Source organism: Taudactylus pleione, unplaced genomic scaffold, assembly GCF_031769625.1.
Source record: "Taudactylus pleione unplaced genomic scaffold, aTauple2 ptg000136l, whole genome shotgun sequence".
Lineage (NCBI taxonomy): Eukaryota > Metazoa > Chordata > Amphibia > Anura > Myobatrachidae > Taudactylus > Taudactylus pleione.
The window spans coordinates 1,168,202-1,194,190 of NW_028284538.1; the positions used below are offsets into that span (position 1 = coordinate 1,168,202).

The 25,989-nt window shown below is 44.2% G+C and overlaps 1 protein-coding gene and 1 pseudogene across 3 annotated transcripts in view; both read left to right on the plus strand.

Moving 5' to 3' along the window:
* PTPRCAP (protein tyrosine phosphatase receptor type C associated protein) overlaps positions 1-25,989 on the plus strand; it is a 95,569-nt gene that overhangs the window by 65,597 nt on the left and 3,983 nt on the right. For 2 of the 3 annotated variants that reach the window (XM_088473484.1, XM_088473483.1), the window contains exon 2: positions 21,362-21,425. In XM_088473484.1, the coding sequence (XP_088329610.1) occupies positions 21,396-21,425 (30 nt within the window). In that variant the 5' untranslated portion in view covers positions 21,362-21,395. Of the gene's footprint in view, positions 1-6,744; positions 6,763-21,361; positions 21,426-25,989 lie in introns of those variants that run through there. The other variant, XR_015878479.1, reaches the window with a different exon arrangement.
* On the plus strand, positions 19,539-19,657 carry LOC148522888 (5S ribosomal RNA; annotated as a pseudogene).

Here is a 25,989-nt window from a genome sequence, read left to right on the forward strand (position 1 = left end):
GATGTGGTCTGCTGTATGCTCCCTTGGAGCAATAGCACCCTAGACATTCATCTATATGGCCTATGCCCAGGAATGGCTAGTTCTAGGCCAAGTGCAGTCCAAGGTGAGAATTTCTATGCACCCCTTCCCCCTCACTGCTCCGCATTGCCTCACACACATGTTCCTCCTATAGACTTGCACACACACACATTGCCCCCATAGCCTCACACACGCACTGCCCCCAAAACATATTGAATAATATTTTTTTCTCCAATTATCCCCAGTAGGTGTCTGGCACGGTCACCACCCTGTGGTTGTGTCTAGAATACCTTTTTTTTCAGCATCATCCCATCCCAATTCTTTAGCCTTTTTTTTTTCATTTTTATGCCATTTAACATTTGATCTCCCATAGCATCCTCCCATCTCCCCATAATGTTGATAGCCCCAGATATTAACCCCCCACCACCACCACCTCTGTGTTATATACCTGTTAGGTTTGAATCCTCATGTTCCCATGGCAAGCTCTGTTTGTGTACGTGACATGTTTTATGTTAGTATAGTTTTTCTCATTATGTTGTGGCAAGATCAGGGTAATGGTGCCATCTCCTGGGGTAGACGTGCACAGTAGCGCACACAGGGGGGGTTTCTGAGTACCCAGAACCCCTCCTGACAGACTGGAGTGCAGGCAACGTGTTGTTAAGCCCCGCCCCCCGTGGCAACTTTGCCGCGATTCATGGGTCAGTATGGAGGAGGTGGAGCCAATATGACAGGTTTAATTAGATTCGAGCAATTTGGCCATGCAAATTGCCACGAGGGGACGGGGCTTAAGAACATGGTGGCAGCCTGCTAGATCCTGTCCCTATTAGATCTGGTGCAAGGTAAGTTTTTTGTAATGTACGTGACATATGTTTGTGTGTGTATGTAAGATATATAGGTATGTATATATGTGTGTGTATATCATATATGTATGTATGTGTATACAAATATATATATATATATATATATATATAATGTCCAAGGTCTGATATGGAAACCCCCCCATAAAAATCCTGCGTTTGCCCCTGATGCACTTTTACACAGTGGCCAACTAGTAGCACCTCAGTCCATGGCTTCGGTACAAGTAGATGAGAAGAGGAAATGAATTGTCCTATGTGGTTCACTAAATAAACAATGAAACCACAATACTTTTGTTATTAGCTGCATGCCAGCTTCAAATTAGTAATAATTAGAGATGTGCGCAGACCCCCGTGTTTTGGTTTTGGTTCTAAATTTTCCACGTTTTTGGTTTTGGATTTCTTTAAAAATGTATAAAAACAGGCGGTATCATGTCATTTGGACCTGTTTTTGTTACTATAGTATTATTTACACCATTAACATTCATTTCCAGTCATTTCCAGTCAATTTTGACCACCTTACAATATTGTTTGTTTCACCCATATTTCCCAAAGGCAGCAGCGAGCTGGCTTAGGCTCAACTAAGCAACAGAGCAGCGCACAACACATGGCAGTTTCAAAAATATAGCACATCTATGAAACATAGTGGCAGTGGAAGACAGGATGGCAATTTAATAACTATTTTGTTTTAATTGATCAAGAACGAATAACCTAAAATTAAAGGCCTAGTAGCAAATATAATATATTGCCGACACACCTTTCCAAAACCGCTAGTTTAGATGCTGCTCATTAGAACAAAATATATATATATATTTTTTAAATAATGTGTTGGGTCCCTCCCCAAATCAATAACCCAGCCCTGAACTTCTGAGCCTAATCTGGTATTGAAAAATAGGGGTAAAAATGGCGTGGGGTTCACCCTATTCTGCGATATCCAGCACCAAGCTTACCCAGCCAGGGGGTTGACGCTAAGGGCGTTTTAAGTAGGGATGGGCGCCAACCCCCGTTTACTAAAAATCGTGCGTGGAATATCCTTGCTCAAAACAATTAGTCTTAGTTAACAAGCAGCAAACAAAAAACCCCTAAACCATGTGTAAATAGCAACAGCAAACATGAATGCCCCCTACACAAGTGCACATGCCCCCAGCACATGCCTAGTCTCAGTGCCCAATCTGTATTTCCCTCTTGGGGGTGCTGGGCACTGATGACTCTGTGCCCACGTAAAGCCCCGTTCAATCAGCCTTTTTGTTGAGCAGCTCCTCAAAATCTCCTCAACCATAAAAGCAGCATTCTGTACCTGCGGGTCAGATACAGTGCGGGTCGGATACAGTGCGGGTCGGATACAGTGCGGGTCGGATACAGTGCAGGTTGGATACAGTGCGGGGTACAGTCAGGGGTGGATCTAGACTTTTCTTTATGGGGGGGTAGTTTAAGAATTATTGACTTCTTCCCTCTCTACAGATTACTTTCCGATTTCCAGTCCTATCTCCTCCTATTGAATCCCAACCGCCAAAGTTGCTGTTTGTACAGTTCTGGCATCTTCCGCATCCCGTCCAGTATTTTTTGGTTGTAGATAGATCCCCTTCAGTAGATGTACCCTGACGACATCAGTTACTATCCATCAAAATGACTGCTCCCACCTTTATTGTCGTTTGACGAAAAAATATAAATAAAAATGTCTTTACGATAGATTAGATACACCTACAGTGCTAACGAGTATATGTATATTTATATATATTTATGTATTAATTTGGTAGCACTGGATGTGTATCAAATCTATCATAAAGAGTTTACTACAGTGCACACACACATATATATATTTATGTGTACTTTGCTCTTTAAATCTATCACTCAGTTCTGAAAAGTGACCATGAATATGGAATGCCCCCTTGCAGCACCCCCCACCCCCAGCACCTACCCTTCCTCCCCATAGGGCTTGCACTTACTAGCATATTATTCTGTGACAGTGACACTGTTTCTTTCAGTCACTGCCGACTGCTGTTTATCGGCTGCTCTCCAGAGTCCAGTGCTCTCCAGACAGTGACAGCCACACTGTCTTCCTCTTAGAACGCCTGCACAATCTCCTGCCGGCTCCTCAGTCAGGCTCATTTCAGGATGCCTGCCGGATGTTACGTGACGTCTGCGACCTGAGCAGAGCAGGGCACAGCACCTAGTCCAGGTCAGGAGGAGGAGCGCCGCTGATACTGATCGGCGCTCCGCTCCGTGGCTCCCCTGGACAACAGGAAGGACACGGAACGGGGGACAATGGAGGAGTTGCCCTAGGCAACTGACTCCATTGTCTCCTGCATTCCGCCACTGTGACTGCACTGCACACAACAACGGGCTGAACTCTGCTTGCTGCAGCCTAAGATGGAAATATTGATTTAGAGGGGGCGATCGCTCCCCCCTGGATCCGCCACTTGGTACAGTGTGATACGGTTACAGTGCATGTCTGATACAGTGCAGTTTATAGTGCAAGTTGGATACAGTGTTGGATACAGTGCAGGTCGGATACAGTGTTGGATACTGTGCGGGTTGGATAAAGTGCGGGTTGGATACAGTGCAGGTCGGTTTACAGTGTAGGTTGGATATACCAATAGCGCACTTACTGTGACAGCGGTGTCGACAGTACGGGGATGCCGGCAGTGTCTTCAGTGCGAGAATGCCAGTAACGTCCTCAGTGTGCGGGTGCTGGTGATGTCTGCAGTGTGGGGGTGTCAGTGGTGTCCTCAGTGTGAGAGTGCAGGGGGGTTGACGGTGTCCTCTGTATGGTGGGCAGCAGTGTGGGGATGCTGGCAGTGTCCTCAGTGCAGGGTGCCGGCGGGGGTGCCAGTGGTGTCTTCAGTGCAGAGGTGCTGGCGGTTTTGGCAGTGCAAGGGTGCCAGCAGTGTCCTCAGTGAGGGGGTGCTGGTGGTGTCAGCTGTGCGGGGGTACCAGCGGTGACCTCAGTGCGGGGGTTTTGGCAGTGTCGGCACTGCAGAGGTGCCAGCGGTGTCCTCAGTGTGTGGGGTGCGGACGGTGTCCTCAATACATGGGGGGCAGTGCCTTATGCTCTTAAGTGACCAGCACCTGCTCAGGCTGCAGGAAGTTTCAGCTCCCACAGCCTGGCCAAAAGAGCATCCATTGCGACCATAGGCCACAATGGTGATCCCAGCCTGTGACATCGGTCGCAGTACTGGGATCATAAGTGCAGCAAGGAGGTATCTGACACCTGCTTTTGCATTTGTATCTGAGATGGACAGAATTGCACAGCCACTTGTGTGCATTATGTGTTGATTAAAAAAATGGGTACTTCCTCATCTTTGCGGCCCCCTGCTGGAGCCGTCAGTGAAGATTCGTAAGTAGCGTAAAGATCAGCCAATACTATTCGGATCATTGCGGGCACGGTGGCTCGCTTCGCTCGCCACATGGATATATTCCCCCTCCATGCCCACTTGGATGGTAGGGAATGACGTTGGACTCTGGCTGATCGTATCTGAAGATACGTAAGTAGCGTAAAGATCAGCCAGTGTCCAAAGTCATTAATATATTCATGTGGCAAGCAAAGCGAGCCACCGTTACCGCAGCGTGGCGAGCATTGGATGATTCTGATAGATAGATAGATAGATAGATAGATAGATAGATAGATAGATAGATAGATAGATAGATAGATAGATAGATAGGGTATGCGGTCATAATACCAACCGTGGGGATTCAGAATGCCGTGCCAGAATCCCGGCACCTGTCAGGATCCTGGCACCGGCATACCAAAGGTCAGTAGCAGGGTTAGGGTTAGGCACTAAGGGAGGGGGGGTTAGGTTTAGGCACCGAGGGCTAGGGTTGGGTAGAGAGAGGGTTAGGATACTGACCGACAAGTGTTGGCATCCTAACCCTGTTGGGATGCCAGTGCCGGGATTCTGACCGCCGGGAACCCATACCCAACTATAGATAGATAGAGAGTGAACTGTAAATCACACATCAATATATTTTGTATAATTTCTGTCAAGATGTTTGTGCATGAAACAAATGTATTCTTATTCACTACAATGCAGTAACTGCATGCTCTGCAACAGAATGTTATGTGTTGGTCTCTGCCACTGTGTATCGCTCAATATTTCCACATTAACATTAGGACTGATTAATGGGTAAATTTACTAAAGGTCGATTTGGCATTTTGAGTAATTTGAGGTGCGATATTGCTTCGAATTTGGCTTCGATTTTGCTTTTGGCCAAATCGAATGTAAAATCGGACTTCAAATCGAATTTTTAGTCAAATCGCCCCTCGGAAAAACATTGGTACTTTTACATAGCCCAACACACAAAACCCTTATTTACTATCATTCAATTTGAAATCGACCTCAAAATCGGACTTCAAATCGAAACTAATATCCCCAATACAATAGACATGCTTTCGATTTGAGCATGAGCAGGTTGGATTGACACAGATACATGCAGACATCAGTGAGATGCCTGCATGTATCTCACTGTAAAAAGCAAATAAAGAGTTAATTTAAGAAAAAAATTGACGTGAGGTCCCCCACTCCAAATCAGAACCAGCCCCGGACTGCTGAAACCCAGTTCTGGTTGACTAAGTACAGGGAAAAAATGACATAGGGTCTCCCTGTACTCAGTACAACCAGCACTGGGCTATGGGAAGCAGAGCTGGTTCTGGATTTACAGGGAAAAATTTGCGTAGGGTTCCCCTGTAAGATCCAGAACCAGCCCTGGACCCTTTCTAATGGGGGACTGATGCCACAGCCAGGGGAGCCCTATCACCGGGCCCCCCAGCCGCAGCATCAGCCCTGACCGTTAGTCGGCCCAGGCCAGGGATCCCTGGGGAGTTGGAGACCCCTTCAAAAAAAGGGGTCTTCCTCTCCAGGGCACCCCTAGCCTGGGCTGATAGCCCGGGGCTATCCCCGCCACCCCTGAGCGGTGGGTTGCAGGTTGATTGTGTAGGTGTTGTGTCAAAATAGATAAAAATAAACATTGTCTTTCCAGTAGAACTGCAGGTCCCAGCAAGCCTCCCTCCTAACCAGAATGATTACTCCTTCCCGAATGAAGCGCACAGACGCGGCTTCATACTTTGAAGCTCCTTGTCTGTGCGTTCATTGACTGAGAGAGGTCAGGCCCCGCGGTGTGTCTTTAGAGTCTACTATCTAATGCACCATCGAAACTTGTACCTGGCCCATTCTAGGTGCAGAATCTCTGTCAGAGTACAGTATAGCCTCCAATGTAAGTGATTAAGCATCTGAGTTTGCAAGCAGTGTTACACCATGCCAGTGACATGCCCATAATCTCCCTTCGTCTGACAAGTTACCTCCCAGTCACAACCCTGAAACACCCAATTAATTTCCAATACATTTCTGGGTCCATGCATCTCAATCCCTACAGAATCTCTATACGTACACACCATGGGACTCATGCGCTGTGCGACTTTAGACCATTTGCGTGAATATCGGCATTGCGTGCGACACAGAATCAGGCCATAGCTTTGCATTAAATCTTTATTCGGAAACATTGGCCCCACTCCCCACATGTGAATTGTTCTGAAAGGATGTGGTTAGGTAATCATCAGCGAGGGGAAAATATCTGCCTTGCATATAGAAAATGCATCAAAAATACGTACGTTTTTTTTTCTTCAGGGACTATATGTACTACACAAAACAGATGTCTCTTTTATGTTTAGTACTCTCATATGTAACACATTGTACAAATGGATCACACTTCTAGTGCCACAAACAGGTGACCCCTAAAGTGCTGTAGGCACAGCAGATAGGGCACTAGTCATGTACTTTGAAGTCTTTTGACAAGTTCTGCTATGCATGAATAATATGACGCATGACAATATATTTATTTATTATTGTTTACTTATATAGCGCTGATCTTATTACAGTGCTGTACACATGCGCAGAACAGGTCATACGCAGGAACAGACCTGGAAACATCGGAGAGGTACGTTCATCATCGGATAAACGTACATCTCTGAATCATGCCCCTGGTGCGCCCGTATACTTCTCCACCCTGAACTCCGGCTGCTTCAAGACTAAACACATTCTTTGGATGCACCAACACTTATTTTTACTGGCCTATGTACTGTTCTGGTAAAGAAGTAGTCGGGGTGTGGGCCTGATTCAGAGATGCTGATGTTTACGCAGATGAGCAATGTTTTGTTACTGCACACGCGCGAACCCAAGTGTCCTATGCTGATCGCAGGGTGGCAACTAAGTGATCTGCAGGGATCGTAAAAAGGAGCCATTTCATGGGCGTGTTGTGGGAGTGTCATGGAAATGTCTGGGAACACTACTGCGTTCCCAATCGCAAGTTCACAGCTTCAGAGGCCAAGGTTAGTTAGATTTGAGGAGAGTGGCTAGAGAAGATTCTTGGCTGCTACAAATGTCGATGATGCAACCGATGTTGCATCCATGTTGGAGTGTTTACAGCCTGAAAGTAGTGTCTCACTGCTCTTACACTCCATAGCACCGAGACAGACAAATCTCAGGTGCACAACTCCAAATTATTAATAATATATAAATGCAATAAAATTTTGCAATCAATAGAGGTTTTTAGCATAATCTTGGCCAAGGTTATGGGCCTACCCACCATATCCAGGTAACCTCTGTAGGGTAGGTCCCTAACATACTACGATTCAAATCCAGAGCACAGGACACCCCCAAACTAGCCCAGCTAAGCTGCCCCAGGGCACCACCATAGTAAAAAAAGTGCAGTGTGAAAGAGATAGTTAGGAGCAGATACTGCTGCATATGAAGAATGAAAATAAACAGTGAGGTACATATATAATAAACAAACAGTGAAGGGTTAAAATGTGTTATAAAAGAAAAATGTGTTATAATGCGGTGCCCTGAAACAGATCAACCAAGGCAATCCAGGGGGACCCACGTCCCAAAAATGAACCAAAGTTGCACTACAGTATATAACTTGTAGGACTAACCTAGAATTGTGCCTAATACCAGTGTGCATATTCATTACAAGACTCCATGCTTTTACACCAATAAGGTAGGGGTGCTAATCCAGACTGAGGGTGTTAGGCTATTAGCAGCAGGTGCATTTTTGCAGAATTTTTAAAAAATTAGTTTAGGGACTTAAAAATATGCTAGTACCCATTTTCATGTACCCCAAATTTGATGGGACCACTTTTTAAAAACGAAAAAAAAAAAACCTAAGTGCTCTTCTGCATCACTTCTTCAATGTTGGGAAAAAAACACCTGCCGTGGCTATTTAAAACACATTCTGCAGGGCTAAACGGGGGTACCCAAAGTGCACCCCCATGTCTGGACATCTTTAGGGAGGTCCTAGGAACAAATCCCAAAAATTTACTTGACTTTTCGCCGATGCAAGTTTCGCCGCTTCCCGATTTCGCCTACTTTGAAATTGAATACGGGGAATAGCGGGCACGCGCGCGATACTTTTCCGCTTGGAAAACAGGCGAAGGAGGCGATAAGTCCAGCAGGCGAAAAGTCTGGACTTTTCGCCTCAAATTGAATACGGGCCTTAGTCGGTTACATTGGAGCCCATACTTAGACAGAGATTTTGCGCCTAGCATGGGGCTCGTGCAAGTTCCTTTGCACCAAGACACACCAAGCATGATTGCAGTGTCTGGGGGCGTTCTAAATGGGGGACCCCGTCCTTGCACAGTTATTAGCATAAAGTCACAAACGTGCAACTGGTAAAAGATGCTGCATCCGAATCAGCCCTTAAGTAATATTCCTGCCATATGTCGAGCTATTTTATATTGTTTCTTTTAAATGGCCACTAAGCTATCAGTATCAATATCTTACTCCTGGCATGCACAGAGTCTGCACCAGAAGTTGTTTCCTCACAACCCCCTACTCACCCCTGGTAGCAGAAGTCTCAAGTCCATTGTGATAGTGAATTTCGATCTTTACTTATCATTATTGTGCCTGGTCAGAAGTGCCCTCCATAGACATGGCTCTCCTTCAGAGGTTCAGGCAGTATTCCCCACTGCTGCTGACACGGTAGTGGATAGATCCCCTTCAGTCGATGCACCCTGATATCATTAGTTACTGTTCAACGTCAGTCCTTACTATCAACGTGGACATAGAGTGGGAATATAAGCCTGCGGCGAGCGAAGTGAGCCACCTCGCCCAAAGGGTGGCGAGCTAGGTGAGTCCACACCGTCCATCAACTATAGAGCTCAGCTCTCTAACTGTAAAGAGCAGAGCATCATGTGGTAGGAGTCTAGGGACAAAGGGCAGAAGCTGATAGGCAAACCTGGCTTGGGGGGCCCTTGAGATAGGATTAATGGGCAATTTAACATCCTAATTAGGCTGACTGCAGCAGGGATCTCTGATCCTCACAGAAATGCTCCCGGTGATAGGCCCCACCCCCTGCATTAGCCTCTGTTCTTGTTACTGAGCTTCTCCATAGCAGCATTATGTAGGGATCTGGGACATGGTGCAGGTATTGGAAGGCAGTGCATTGCCTAGTACTGGTAATGGGATGGCAAGGGGCACTTACACAGGCTGGGCAGCAACCCCTCCCGATGGTTTAACACTAAGCCCTGCCCCCTCACGAAAAGGGGCATGGCCTGAAATCAGTGGGGCCCACCAGGGAAATACCCAAATTCCTGGCAGCCCAGTCCGAGCCTGCCACTGGTCAAATAACAGGGCTCATTCATAGTTTGAGTCATCAGCTGGTGTATCAATACCTGCACACACATAATTTCCTACACATTACCAGCCATCTCTCAATCGTACCCTATAACCGCTGACTTCATGGCCTTGAGATGACCAGACAAACAAGTAGTCAGCAGGAGATGACCACACAAAGTGGGACTTCACATTTCTTAAGGGAAAATAACACTCTTATTCCTATCAACCTGGCAAGTTTATACTCATACTAATGCCGAGACTTGTTACACAAAACCAGGGACGCCAAGAAGGCGGGGGCGCGTACTAATTACTCAGGCTTGACGGAGGGGCACGGTGGGGGCTTGGGTCTGCCGAGCGCCCCCTCTCCCCCTCACCTGTCAGCAGCTGCAATGTTTCCTCAACCCAGCACACATTGCTGTGTGCTAGGCTGCAGTGGGACCAGGGAGGCTGTTGCTGCTGATTAGCAGCAGCAGCAGTCTCCTCTGCCTGTTCAGGGGGGGGAGGGGGGGGGGGGCAATCACTCACACTGATCACACCTCTCCCCCTGATTTGCCCTGCTGAGGGGCACACGCGCACCCCCCTGTGCTGCGCCCCTTTTGCTTGTCTTTAAAGGAGACGTGGCCATGCCTACATTCATTAGGCCACGCCCCCTAATGTTACCCAGGCCTGGCAAAGCTCACAAAGACCCTGCACAGAACTGCACTAATTAACTTGCTGCTAACTACCACGCTTTACTCCATTTCAATTCACTCTATAAAACATCTTAAGAGAAGCATTAATTTATTTCCAGATGACTGTGACTATTTATTTACTACTAACCGACATTACCAAAATAGGGTAAGCTGAGTGCTGACACAGATAACCTTTGAAAAGTTGGAATATGCTAATTGTAGCTACAAGTGCTTAATTTATGTTCTTATAATCAGTGTTCATCTATACTAAAGGAATTAGACTGTTTATCCGACTTTTGTGTACTGCCTATGTTGTTTTGTGTAGCAGTTGTATCATTAAGCTATTATTGTCATTGGTGCTATATTTATGTATCAGATATTTGCATCCTATATAATAATAGTAATTGCAGAGATATCAGTACATTTATTTGCAAACATATGGTTAAGCCACCAGCCACGTGTCTCTGCTTTATGGTGGTCCTAATGCTACATGATAAAAGCACTCACTTTGGCTCATACATTTATGCATTTTCTTAGGCTACATGATAATAGCACATACATTGATATATGTGCAAATATATGTACCCGGATCTGTGCAATTACTATTATTATATTGAATGCAAATCTCTTTACTAGCCTATGTGCAGTGTGCTGGGGGTCTGTTTTTCATTTTTTTTCAAATTATTCTAGTTTACAGTGTTTATCAGTTATTACAGATATTTTTTATTGTATTAATTTATATATACTCTCTTTCTTTTTTTCGTTTTCAGGCTCAGTGGTCTTTCATTTATTGTATGTAGTAATTTGGAGGTTGACATAACAGTGCAGGACAAGGACATGGTTTATAAACATTGCTGCATTAGCAATCATAAGACTTACATAAGCAGCAGGGCGTCAGCCAGCAAGTGTTAGGTGCCGTTGTGGTGAGTGATACTGCTTTTCCACCTAAGTCCATCAATAGAAGCAGCAGCTAAAATATAATTGACAAAGTTGGTGGATTGAGCGCTGAGTCCAGGGTCTGACCTGAGATTTGGAACACAGGAGCTCATTCAGACCCTCTTGCTAGATGTGTACGCTCGCTCGATGCATATGCAAATCCAGCGCACACCCAGCAAGGCAGGTGATCGCACGGCAAGGCATTAGCATGCCCACTATGTCTTGGCGTGCGATCACTATGTGTATGCAGACACCCACCAGCCATTCATAAGCCGCCCACTTGCGCACGTCATCTCCTGGAAGTGCATGAAAACATTGGTACATAGAGCACCATCTGATGCGATCGTAGCACTTGAGGTTGACTATACCCTGCGTCAAGCACTGAGATCACTTCAGTGTGAAATACAACCAAGTGACGTGTACTATGACGCTGCCTGCTAATTATGCACGCCTCTGAAACGGCGTTGAAATACTCAGGCACGCCTGCGTTCACACCTCCACTCCCCCGTTACTAGTGGTCTGCCCCTGTTACCACCCATAAACGGCCTCTCCTGTCACTCATTACACTGGGCTGTCTATGCTGGGCGAGCGAACACCTCCTGATCTTTTGCAGTGGTTTGCGCACGCGCATTGCGATGTATACGCATGCACACAATGCGAACCATCGGCAGGTATGAGCGAACGCATCCTAGCGAGAGGGTTTGAATGAGCTCCACAGTTCCAAAATGGGTCAAACCCTGGACACACCCCTTTTCCACTTCGGCGCTGATCCGGGTTATTATCGACGCCAAGCGCTGAGAAACCCGGAAGTCCCCATGCTGTAAACGGGACCCGGGTCGGGCGATCCAGATTACCCGTTTACACTGCAGGGTTTCACGAGTCGTTCCCGTGTTAAACCCTGCAAGTTACCTGGGTTGGATTGCCGGGTCACTCCACCCGGGAATCCAACCCTGGCCTTTTTTACACCTAGAAGCAACCCTGCTATAACCCGGGATTTAGCTCTGCTGTAAAAGGGGTATTAGGAATAGATGAATGTATGAGAAAGGCATACCTGCCTACTCTCCCGAAATGGCCAGGAGGCTCCAGAAAATCAGGTGGCGCTGGCATGTTGTGACTGCGGACGCGTCACAGCATGTGACTGTGATCCTATGCGCAGTTGTTAAGGCTCCAGCTTCAGAGCTCTGTTGGCCATTCTGCGCACCCATAGGGTTACTTACAAGTCCAATGATCAACTTATATGCGCCTGATGGTTGCATCCTTGTACGCAAGTGGCGGGTCTGCGATGACACCGGTGGGTGTCTCAATGCAAATCTCAGCGGCTACAACATTTGCATATTTTTGCATAGTCACTGTGAACAAATAAGCTGTCACGACCAGATTTGCTTCCATCTCTGAATCAGGCCCTGTGACCTTTCATCGGCAGTGAAGAAAATGCCCTCAATTTAGCCCCGATTCTTACTAGTAAAACTGCATTATATACAGTCAGGTCCATAAATATTGGGACATTGACAGAATTTTCAGATTTTGGCCTCTATTCACCACCACAATGGTTTTGAAATGAAACAAACAAGATGCGCTTTAACTGCAGACTTTCAGATTTAATTTGAGGGTAATTACATCCAAATCAGGTGAACAGTGTAGGAATTACAACAGTTTCAATATGTGCCTCCCACTTTTTAAGGGGCCAAAAGTAAAGGGACTATCGACTAAAAAGCTATTTCATGGACAGGTGTGGGCTATTCCCTCGTTATTTCATTATCAATTAAGCAGGTAAAAGGTCTGGAGTTGATTCTTGGTGTGACATTTGCATTTAGAATCCGTTGCTGTCAACTCACAATATGAGATCCAAAGAGCTGTCACTATCAGTGAAGCAAGCCGTCATTAGGCTGAAAAATCAAAACAAACCCATCAGAGAGATAGCAAAAACATTAGGTGTGGCCAAATCAACTGTTTGGAACATTCTTAAAAAGAAAGAACGCACCGGAGAGCTCAGCAACACCAAAAGACCCGGAAGACCATGGAAAACAACTGTGGTGGATGACAAAATAATTATTTCCCTGGTGAAGAAAAACCCCTTCACAACAGTTGACCAAATCAAGAACACTCTCCAGGAGGTAGATGTTTATGTGTCAAAGTCAACAATCAAGAGAACACTTCACAAGAGTGAATATAGAGGGTTCACCACAAGATGCAAACCATTGGTGAGCCACAAAAACAGGAAGACCAGATTAGAGTTTGCCAAACAACATCTAAAAAAGCCATTACAGTTCTGGAACAACATCCTATTGACAGATGAGATAAAGATCAACTTGTACCAGAGTGATGGGAAGAGAAGAGAAGGAAAGGAACTGCTCATGATCCAAAACATACCACCTCATCAGTGAAGCATGGTGGTGGTAGTGTCATGGCGTGGGCATGTATGGCTGCCAATGGAACTGGTTCCCTTGTATTTATTGATGATGTGACTGCTATCAAAAGCAGCAGAATGAATTCTGAAGTGTTTCGGGCAATATTATATGCTCATATTCAGTCAAATGCTTCAGAATTCATTGGACAGCGCTTCACAGTGCAGATGGACAATGACCCGAAGCATACTGCAAAAGCAACCAAAGAGTTTTTTAAGGCTAAAAAGTGGAATGTTATGCAATGGCCAAGTCAATCCCCTGACCTGAATCCGATTGAGCATGCATTTCACTTGATGAAGACAAAACTGAAGGGAAAATGCCCCAAGAACAAGCAGGAACTGAAGACATTTGCAGTAGAGGCCTGGCAGAGCATCACCAGGGATGAAACCCAGCGTCTGGTGATGTCTATGCGTTCGAGACTTCAGGCTGTAATTGCCTGCAAAGAATTTCCAACAAAGTATTAAAAAGTGAAAGTTAGATTTAGGATTGTTTAGTTTGTCCGATTACTTTTGGCCCCTTAAAAAGTGGGAGGCACATATAGAAACCGTTGTAATTCCGACACCGTTCGCCTGATTTGGATGTAATTACCCTCAAATTAAATCTGAAAGTCTGCAGTTAAAGCACATCTTGTTTGTTTCATTTCAAAGCCATTGTGGTGGTGAATAGAGGACAAAATATGAAAATTCTGTCAATGTCCCAATATTTATGGACCTGACTGTATATCGCTATTTTAGGCTAAATAAATTGGGTTGTCTTATTTTCTTGAACCCAACCTTTGGTGGAATCTCAATCCCCTACTTTTGCCTATGTTTCTCTGCATATTACTATTAAATGAAAAATCTATGAATTCCAACATGTTACCAGTGAAGAAATGCTAAAATAGAAAAAAAATTGTAATGTATTTATTTACTGATTAATAAAATTAATAAGGGGTCCATTTACTAAGCAGTGTTAGGAGAAGTGAAGGGAGGAGTGAAAAGTGATAAGGTGCCAGCCAATCAGCTCCCAACTGTCATCTCACAGGCTGTTTGAAAAATGACAGTTGGTAGCTGATTGGCTGGCACCTTATTACAGACATCACTTTTCACTCTGTCTCCTAACACTGCTTAGTAGATAGACCCCTGAAACATTTTTTTCCTACATCGCTCTTCAGTTTAGTGATCCTGTGATGGTGATAGCGATCTAGGGTTGGTGGCAGTACAGGCACCACCGATACCATTGTTAGAGTGTTGAGATTTAGCTACTGCTGGGGATACTCAAAAACAGCAATCTGCGGTAGTTCTGGATAACTAGCAAGAAGTCCTAATGCCAGCCAAAACATCTGTTCAACCTAGACTATTGTGTCTTGACATATGTAGACTAAAATAGTGAAACCCTTTTTTTTAAATAATTACTGTTACTATTCATGCTTATTTTCATACATAATCATATGTGTCTTCTCTACCAGTTACTATGATCTAAGGCCCTCATTTAGACCCGCTCGCAAGCGGGTCGATGGTGGGGCACTGCGCGTGCGCAAGCCCCGGAGCGAGTGAGAAATTCACTCGCTCCGGGGCTCGCTACAAACGGAGCGGCTGATGATGTTGATCGACAGTTCGCCCCGTTTTGTAGGCAGGGAGGGGGGGTGGCTGGACAAACGGAGGCGTTCCTTAAGGAACGCCTGCCGCTGTTTGTGGGCGGCCCTACTGACATCACTCGTGATGTCAGTTGTGAGCTTCCTGCTCTATTAGAGCAGGAAGCTCACTAGGGCTTGCGGAAGATGAGACCCTACCACAAGGGTCTCTTTGCAAGCCCAATGGTCGCGACCATCACCTGGCCGCTCGCAAAAGCTGTGGGTGGTCACCCACAGCTTAGCGATCGACCAGGAGGCCGGCTAAAAAAAAAAGCGGCCGCCCTCATTCAGAGCGAGCGCTCGCTTTTTGCTAAGTGTGCCATACTACATCCAGGTACCCCAAGTAAGTGTACCAAAGCACTAGCAGGGTAAAACCATTGATGGTTCTTCACTATCGTTGGGTTTGTTTTTTCTTATTCCTTTCAGGTCTTTATACCGCATGTGCGGCCTTGAACCATCGATAGTTTAATCATCAATGGTTTTCCAACAATGATTGCCTGCCATCAACCATCGAAGTAGACTCTTCTGATAGGCAACCACAGTGAATACATTAGGGTTGTCCAACTGCGCATGCTCAGAAATAGCCACGGTCTGCTCTTTGGAAGTCAATGTGCAGGGACTGATTTCTTTTATTTCTCAGATTTTTTAGTTATTTTGCTGGTGGGAGGGGAGTGTAAAATCCTAAAAGTTTGTCAGACAGTGGTTGAGAAGCATCAGCAACAACACTAGCCAGGGACTTATACATACTGTATTGTTATGTGTGTGTGTTTGTGTGTATGTATATATATATATATATATATATATATGTATGTATCTATGTAAATAACAGAACTGATATCAAGCGCTCAATGTGCTAATAAGTGCAATATTGCAAAAAGTACAATTGAAAATAAATATAAATATAAATGCACAATCTCAAGACCTGGGTAAATGTGCAAAAATGCAAGCAAGTGCAGATGAAGTGCAATACAATACAGTATGTAAATAAATATATAGATAAATAACTTAATACAAGAACTAGTGTTCCCGCTACGCTGTTTTAGCGGGGCGCCGCGCCCTGCCCTCCTTCTGGAGGGCAAAAAGCACCCTGCCCTCCAGGAGGAGGGCAAAAAGCGCCCTGCCCTAACAGCCTGCGGGAGCCGTTCTCACCCGCGGGACGCAGTGTCCCGCGGGTGGACAAACATGCGGTGACCCGGTCACCGCCGGGGAATAGACGCCGGGCGCATGCGCCCGGCGTCTATTCTCCCTTTCTGCAGCGCTTGGGGGCTGCCCGGCATGTCTGTAAGCGCCGGGCACGCCCCCAAGTATGACGAAAAGGGGGACGCGTCTTATAGACACGCCCCCTTTTCGTAACCATGCCCCTTTTTGGACGCGCCCTGCCTGCCGCCGGAGCTAGAGGGAACACTACAAGAACTGTGATAATATAAAAAAGGAGAATTTAATTATAACACAGATATACCCTATAACAGGTAGGGCAATCCACACACAGTATATTGATTGGATGAAACGCGTTGGGTACTCCAGGTTCCACCTTCCATGAACTTACCATATTTACTACCAGCCAGATAAGCCTCCCTTTTTTATTCCTCCAATTTTTTTTCATTTTTATGCCAACTGTTTTTAACATCTACTGGTGGAATTTTTTTTTTATATATTTTATACTGTGTGTGTATTGCCGTACCTGTTACAGGGCATATCTGTGTTATAATTAAATTCTCCTTTTTTATATTATCACAGTTCTTGTATTAAGTTATTTATCTATAGATTTATTTACATACTGTATTGTATTCCACTTCATCTGCACTTGCTTGCACGGTTTGCACTTTATATTGCATTTTTGCACATTTACTAGAGATTGTGCATTTATATTTATATTTATTTTCAATTGTACTTTTTGCAATATTGCACTTATTAGCACATTGAGCGCTTGATATCAGTTCTGTTATTTACACATTTTTCATTAACAAATCACCATTGTTATTCTATTACTGATGAGCTGACACCCACACCAATGGGGAGTGCTTTGTTTTAAATATTAATCTATTACATAACTGGATACCCTATAAATACAGGTTATTCCAAAACTTGAAGACTGGGGATCTAATTTCTCTCTAGCGCTATAATCTCCTACATACCCCATATATATATATATATATATATATATATATATATATAGTCAAAAATGGGCACTCGCCAATCAGTAGAAAATCTCCAGTTTATTACTCACAAGTCACATAACATGAGTCGACGTTTCGGTCCCCCAAGGACCTTTGTCAAGACAGGTGAACCACCACAAAGCTACCACCACCAGGGCAACCCATACCCCAATGACCCTCCAGCCACCTAAAATAGCCACCCCAATTAGGCAAGCACCGCCCCCAACACAAAACCTGGAAGTTGGAGCATGTATGATAAACAACAACTCAATTGTGGCTGATGCCAGTACTTACAATTCAAAGTACATGGTCACCTCAAAGACACCAGCAACAGCTCATAGTGTCTGTAAATCATACTGTTTGTAAACAGCTAACCGGTGCAGCTAACCGGAAGTGCCATGCTTTCCACACCGTGGAACGCACCCCAACCGGTAGTGACGCGGCCGGCCAAGCTTTGTTGCTAGGCAGAGCTCTAAGCAGATGCTGCCGGCACTGACATGTAAACACAAGTCAGCCACAGACCTAACTCATATATTAACTGCAGCTAAAACAGCGCTAATCATAGGGCTTGTATATTTGGTTCATAGAGACTACCAGAAGCCAATCAGATTAACCTAGCATCTATTAGTGACTACACCACTAGGTGATGGAGGACAAAGACATACCCTATTACAATAACATACACAAAATACATAGGACCAAACTAATACAACATTAACCACAGACAATAACTGATTTTATAAAAAAAAAAAAAAAAAAGTGTGCCATCTTAGCTAAATATACCACACATATACGCATTTCTCAGGATGTCAGTATTCTTAGTGCATGGCAAAAAGATGTAATCATCATAGAAAATACACATGCACCTACATGTACATATACAAACATATACCACATATACATGCATTTGCTTCTCCGCAAAAAAATATTATAAAGATGGTATTCGTTCAAGCCTTTTGGGGCCTAAGTGTCCAACTTGCATATCCATCTGGCCTCCATTTTCTTCAGGAGAAGCTCCCTTTCCCCACCACGACCCGGCTGTGGAACATGCTCTATTAACATGCACTACAATGTAGCCACAGGGTGACCAAGCGCCGCAGAGTGCTTGGCCACTGGCTTATCAGAGCTCTTTATTTGTAGAGCAGCCCGAATCGTCGATCGATGGTTGGCCATGCGGTCCCTAAACGGTCTTGTTGTCATTCCGACATAGTAGAGACCGCATATATTAACGAAAACGCCATAGAATTCCTGGACTTAATCTTAATGGGAGAAGGAAATAAAATTGTTACGAAAAATTATATAAAAACATTAGACACGAAAAGCTACCTCCATTATAAAAGTGGGCATCTGAGAAGTTGGAAAGAAAATATACCGTACTCTACTTTCCACAGAATTAAGAGGAATTGCAGTGAAGTTAATGCTTGTGAAGAACAAATACAGCTATACAGCGATAGATTTCTAGAAAAAGAATATCCAGCTAAACTTCTTAACGAAGCAGCAGCTAAAACCAAATCTATTAAGAGATGTGACTTACTTAAATATAAGGATCAACCTAACAAAGAAGAAAACAGCATTATCCCATTCATAACTACTTTTAATGCACAAGAAAATAAAATTAAGAACGTTTTTAACAAACATTGGAAAATTCTTTTAATGGACCCAGTTCTGAAAGACATCCTCCCTAAAAAAGCTCCAATTGTCTTTAGAAAGGCAAAAAACCTCAAAGACACATTGGCACCCAGTATGCTAAGGAACCCCAATACCCCGAAACAAATGGCTTTTCACAATTGCCCGGGCTACTATAAATGCGGAAAATGTAACATCTGCAAGTATGTACATAAACAAAAAAGGACCTTCCACAATTCTACAAACAGCAAGAAATACAAGATCAAAAATCATTTGAACTGCAACTCCACATCAGTCATATACCTGCTGGAATGCACCTGTGGAACCAAATACGTGGGCAAAACCAAGCGACCGGTTAAACTCCGGATTCAAGAACACATCCGAAATATAAAGAATAAAGTTGAAGGACATTTGGTATCTCATCATTTCACTCAATATCATAATTCTAATCTGGAAGACTTGACATTCAAATCCATCGAACACGTACAACTGGGAGAAAGAGGCGGAGATCTAGCAAACCTGCTATCCAAAAGAGAAATGTACTGGATCTTCGAGTTGGACACAATGACTCCGCGAGGGTTCAACGATAGCTACGAGATAGCTCCATTCCTGTAGATATGTATCTTGATGGTAGCTAGTGTATCTCGTATTTTCTACAGTCATACCTCTCTATAAGCGCCCAATCTCGTCAGATCTTGGAAGCTAAGCAGTGATGGGCCTGGACAGTACCTGGGTGAGAGATCACCAGGGAAGACCAGGAACTGTAGTATGTTACAGAGATCATAATATTTGCACCATCATTCACATATTTTGCATCACCAGCCTGTAGCAGAAGAATGGAGGATTCCGTTAAAGTAAAGAAAAGACCATCCAACACAAGAAGAATATTCCAGGAGAAAGTAGAATAAGTAACAGTTTACTCTGGAATGGACTGTAATATAAGAAGAATTATCCATTGGGAAACTGAAGAAGGAACTATGATTTCTTGCAATGGACTTTAATAAAGATGACTTGCCTTTTAAGATACCTAGTCCTGCCCATATCCTAATATATCCCTTTTCAGACCAGCTAAATTAGTGTATTATAATTTGTCACCAGTCCAATGGACCACATTTTTCAACCCCTTTTTTTCTTTTTATTAGACTAGTTACATTCATGCTAATAGGGTAACCTATGTTGATATTAATACTATAAATTTTCTATTTAGGAGCAAATACGTATGAAAACCAAACAGATGCTTCTCTTATATCTATTGATTATTGTGACTTCTGCGGATCTGGGTATACCAAGATGGCCACAAGGAAGTTGTATATACAGCACCATGAGAGTACCAAGATGGCCACTAAAAGACACCTGATCGCTGAACTATGAATCATTATGGCCGTCACTAATGATAAGAAATAGGAGTACCAAGATGGCCACCGCCGTTTACTATTGAAAAGCAAGATGGAGACTGCTGCTCATTATGAGCACTAAAATGGCCGCTGTTTTTACTGTGGCCTCATGCGAGTACCGAGATGTCCGCCGCTCGAACGATGAATATCAAGATGGCCACCAATATACCCGGAGGGAGATATTGTGATACTCGACATTCAGGTCACCTGACCTATACCTAAGGGCGGAAATACTCTACTAGACTCCGCAAACAGTGCTCGTGTGGGCGGAAGTGTGGTACAGGAAATGAGGAGACGGGCCAACACCACGTGACGCCCGGAAAATATCACATGACATTAGTTTTAGATAGAAAACACTGAGGATATGAACAGAATCTCCTCTTAATAAGAGCGATTCTGATATTCAGTAATATTACCATCATATGGTTATCAAATGATTTTATTTTATATATTATAATGAATATGTAATTATTGAAAACCGGAAGTGAGGTCACTCCCAATCGGAAATCACTGCTCAGTTAGTCCCAGTATATGGGTACTTATACCAAGTACCCCACAGGAGCTACACATCCCTTGAAGAAGTCCAGCAATCGGACGAAACGCGTTGGAGACTCCTGATTCCGCCTTCCATGAACTTACCTTTTAATATCCAGATAAGCCATTCCCTATTTATTTCCTCTTGATCTCCGTTTTTAAATTCCTTTATGCTAACTTTTTTTTAACACCTGTCAGTGGCATATTTATTCAATTGTTTGTTGTTGCCTTGTATATTCAGGGTATTTTTGTTATTAAATTTATATATTTTTATTATTATAAGAATTGATTTCGCACCTTATTACACATGCACGTTGTACACTTTATATTGTGATAATTGCACAGTTTCTATTGATATTGTCCAGTATACCATTTGTATTTTGGTTGTGTTTACTTAGCACAGTGCACTTTATATCAGTTTTATTATTTACATATATATATATATATTTATATTTTAATTGTCTGATTTACAGCCTTCATCCTGTTCTGCGCAACTTTGGCATTATACCCTGTAATGATTTCCATTTCTTCAATCTGTATACACAGGAAGAAATAAGGGGAAGACTGATCAGGCAAGGATATGATGGTGGACAGTACATCCAGTAATATGGTAAGGGGTGATTGTGATTTTTCAGATAACAACGATAAATTTGATTAGTTTTCAAAAGCAAACGACTTCCTTTCCAGATGTTCTTGAAGTGATCATTCCCTGATGTGGCCTGTCCTGCTTGTGCCTCTCCACCCCAGACGTCCGAATCTCCCTTCATCTGTCATGCGTTCCTCTGAGACTCACTGTGGGGTTGGGTGGGGCGGAAGCACAAGGCCATTCATCAGGGTCTAGCAGTAAATAAAAATAAATTGCACTTTTCCGTTGTAACACTGTCTATCAGTACTGTAGTGAGGAACGCTTAGTATCGCCAACAAAACATGATCAAGGTCTTATCATCTGGATGAGAAACAAATAGGATGTCAATAAGGTACCATGATTTGGGGAAGTATCAATTGTGTGGCAAGCAAGAGGTTGGCATCAGCCTTTGTTTGGTTTAAATCAAATGTGGTGGGGATTGTTATCAGCTTGGAGAGTTCCTTTCAGGGGGATTAGTATAGGAGGGCATGATCTGGGGAAGAGGCTATTTGGGAGGAGGATGACCTTAAATAAAATGGATTGCACAGGGAATTAGCATTTACAATAGGTACAGTCATGCTCTCTGTCGGGGTGCTAGAAGGACTCTGGACAATACTGCTCACTGTCTTAGACTAGTACTGTAACCAGGCCTTAAAAAGGAAAACAAAACAATGTTTTAAAAAAGATTGTTATTTGCAGACATTTACTAATATGGTAACAAATCATCGTTCATGACTCACTGCATGGAAACTGGGTGGGAGGCATCGTGTGGACTCTGACTAAACTCAGTAAGTGTGAGCAGCATAAACTCAGCACGTATCGAGCATTAGTAGTGAAAAATATAAATATCTTTAAAAAGATTGTAAAAATGCAATTAGCACTAGTGCTGTTTCCTGCAAAATCAGAGGGACATAGAGCATGGAGTCCCCCAGAAAATGCCACAATCAGTTCTAGGCTGGTGTCATTTTAGAAGGGAAATACACAGTATGGGATCCCTCTGCCATAGCACCAAAACCAGACCTAGGGGTATATTTACTAAAGAGGTGGCTTTTAGTGGAGATGTTGCCCAAAGCAACCAATCAGATTATTCTACTTATCATTTATCTAGCACCTTCTAGAAGATAATAGCTAGAGGGCAGGATGTACTAAAGGGGTAAATGCGGTAAAACCCCCCGAAAATGCATTTTTTTGGTGTTTTACCACATACCCCATATGTACAAAGCAAAGGAATACAATACATTCCGTTGCTTCGTCCCGGTGGGTATCTCCACCTTCAGGTCCCTCTGTCTGGGGGCACCGCAAAGCACAGCTTTTATCGAGAAGCTGTCCTTTACGATATTCTAGGTACATACCGTACCCAAAGAGAGGTGGGATATACCGCATCGTGGAGGCGATGCTTAGTACATCCCGCCCAGAATATGATTGGTTGCTATGGGAAACAACTCCACTTCTTTATTATCCTTTATTTATATTGCGCCACAAGGGTTCTGCAACGCCTTACAAAGTACAGAAACAAATGATCACACAAGACAACAGTTATTAACAGTACAGACAATGCAGGACAAGTACATGATTTATAAACAATGCTGCATAACACCTAAATAAGCGGCAGGGTGTCAGTAACCAAGTTTTAGGTGCCATTGTAAATGAAAGTAAAAGTAAGGCAAGAAGAAGCACGTGAGGGAAGAGGGCCCTGCTCGCGAGAGCTTACATTATAAAGTAAATATATCCCCTAGGCACAGGGCAGTACTGTTTTTCCCAGAGAGATCAAACCTCTAAAATAAAAAAAATATATGGCTTCCGTACAAGACACCCATCTCCATGTTGATAGCACTAGGCCTATTCCCAATACACCTGGGCTCAAAACATAGATAAAAATATTTGCTTTTTACTGGGAAACTACAGGCCACAGCCAGCCCCTGCCATCTTGAAAGCTTTGGACATGGGGTTATTGTACTACAAGCACCAGCATAGCCATGGCTGCCAGGACATGCTGGCACTTGAGGAACCACAAGTGTCAGAATGCCTTGGCATTCAGGGACCTATTTTTTTGCACAAAGAACACACACACAATGAACAAAAATATTTTATTGAAATAAAGACACAGGCCTTTATTATTCACATACTGTAGTTCCAGGTGTCCTCTATGGCTGGCAATCTATTTTGAATAAAACAAAAATAAAAAAAATATCTGAAAGGAGGCATGTGGGAGACTCAGGGGCCTATTCATCAACACTAAAATAACGTTTTTAAGGACATTGGGGCCTATTCATCAACACTAAAATAACGTTTTTAAGGACATTTAAAGGATATCACTGATATCTCCTTGCTACGTTCCCCTGCGTTAATTTCCACACTCCCCATACATTAGTACATTAGTATTGGGATGTGGAAATTGTGGTATTCATCAAATTCCGAAAATTATGAATTTTCGGAATTTGATGCAGTTACTATTCGCCACTGTGAGGTGGCGAATAGCAGAATCGACTTACCTGTATCCGCGTGTGCAGGTCCCCCGACGAGTCCCTCCGGCGCTCTGCTCCGTCCTCAGTTTTTTTTTTTCTAATCTGTCATGTGGTCTGCTGGGAAACCACATGACAGACCAGCAGGACGGAGCCGGAGGCTGCTGCGCGGACAGGTAAGTCAGGGGGGGGGAGGTGAGCGGAGGGGGGTGCGTGGGGTCGGGGGAGTACACAAACTTACCGCATGTGTAGGCAGTGCTGCGCATGCGCTGGTTTTACAGATGTAACAGCGCATGCGCAGCACTGTTTCCAGATGCGATAAGGTAGTGTAGGCAGGGAAAAGTATCTATTTCCCGAAAAGCTGTCATCGCAAAAATGACAGCTTTTCGGAATAGATACTTATGGAGAGGTGGAATGATGAATTCCACCTATAATTAGCTAGAACTCCATGCGAGTTCTAAACCTAATTATCTCTAGAGAATTTTTAGGTTTAATGAATAGGCCCCATTTTCCTTAAATACTGTTATTTTAGTATTCATGAAGTATCTTAACACAAGAGATATCACTGATATCTTAATTTCCACAGTCCCCATACATTAGTATGGGGATATGGAAATTATGGTATTCATCAAATTCCGAAAATTATGAATTTTCGGAATTTGATGCAGTTACTATTCGCCACTGTGAGGTGGCGAATAGCAGGTGACACTTACCTGCTTCCAGCTTTTGAGGTCCCCCGGAGTCTTCCTCTGCGCTCTGGTCCGTCCTCTGGCTCCGGTGGCTGCTCGGACACTGTGTTCTCCCAGCAGAACACAATAAAGTTTAGAAGAAAAAATATTTTTTTTCTTTCTAAACTGTACAGTGTTCTGTCGGGAGAGCACAGTGTCCGAGCAGCCACCGGAGCCAGAGGCGCTGCAGCGGGCAAGTAAGTGCGGGACAGGGGGGAGGTTTTTGGAGGGGGGATGGGGGGTTGGGGGAAAACAAAATTACCGCAGCTTTAGGTAGTGCTGTGCATGTGCTAGTTTTACGGCTGTAACAGCGCATGTGCAGCACAGATTCCAGCTGCGGTAAGTTAGAGCAGGCAGGGAAAACTATCTATTTCCCGAAAAGCTGTCATCGCAAAAATAGCTATGGAGAGGAGGAATGATGAATTCCCCGGTAATTAGGTAGAACTCCATGCGAGTGCTAAACCTAATTACCTACAGAGAATTTTAAGTTATGATGAATAGACAAGCTTTAGGGCTCTATTCATCATCACTTCATTTCTACAAAAGTAGGTGAAAATGTATTTCTATTTTTGTAGAAAGTAAGTGCCAGGGTAATTCATCATTGTTGTAAATCATGAGATATCACTGATATATCCTGGTTACTATTGTCCCCGAATAATTTCTGCAGTCCCCATAGTATAATATGGGGATGTGGAAATTATATCAAGTTCAAAAAAAGCATTTTTTTCGGAACTTGACAGTGATACTGTACGCCACTCTGAGATGGTGTACAGCTCCGATACAGCAGAGGGATATAAAAAAAGATCTCTCCCTGCTGTGCCCGCTTACCTTGCTGAAGCTGCCTCCTGCTTCCCTGAGCTCTCCTTCAGTGAGCCGGGAGCAAGGGAGAGGACACAGCAGCGGTGGACTGGTGCTGCTGGGCTGCATGGTGTCAGCCGGAGTCTGTGGCTCCCGCGGCGGCTGCAGCTCTGCGGGGGGCAGGACAGACGGCAGGGTCGGCCAGGGACCAGCGTAAGGGAGCGACGAGAGGAGCAGGTGAGTGGGCGGGGGGGGGGGCTGGCTGACTCCTGCTGCTTCACTGTCGCTTCGCAGCCTGTCTTCAAGCTGCGCATGTGCGGCTTCAAGACAGGCTGCAAAGAGATAGTGAAACTGGAGAAATGTTCCCTTTTTCCGAACAGCTGTCTCCACAAAAGGAACAACTTTTCGGAAGTGATAATTAAGTATTGGAGGCATGATCAGGGGCGCCGAGAGGGGGGGGGGGGAGCGGGTACAGTTTACCCGGGCTTCCAGAGGGGCCCGGCGGGGGCCCGGGTCTGGCGCCGCCCCCCCCTCACTTCCTCCCTCCCTCCCTCTGCAGCA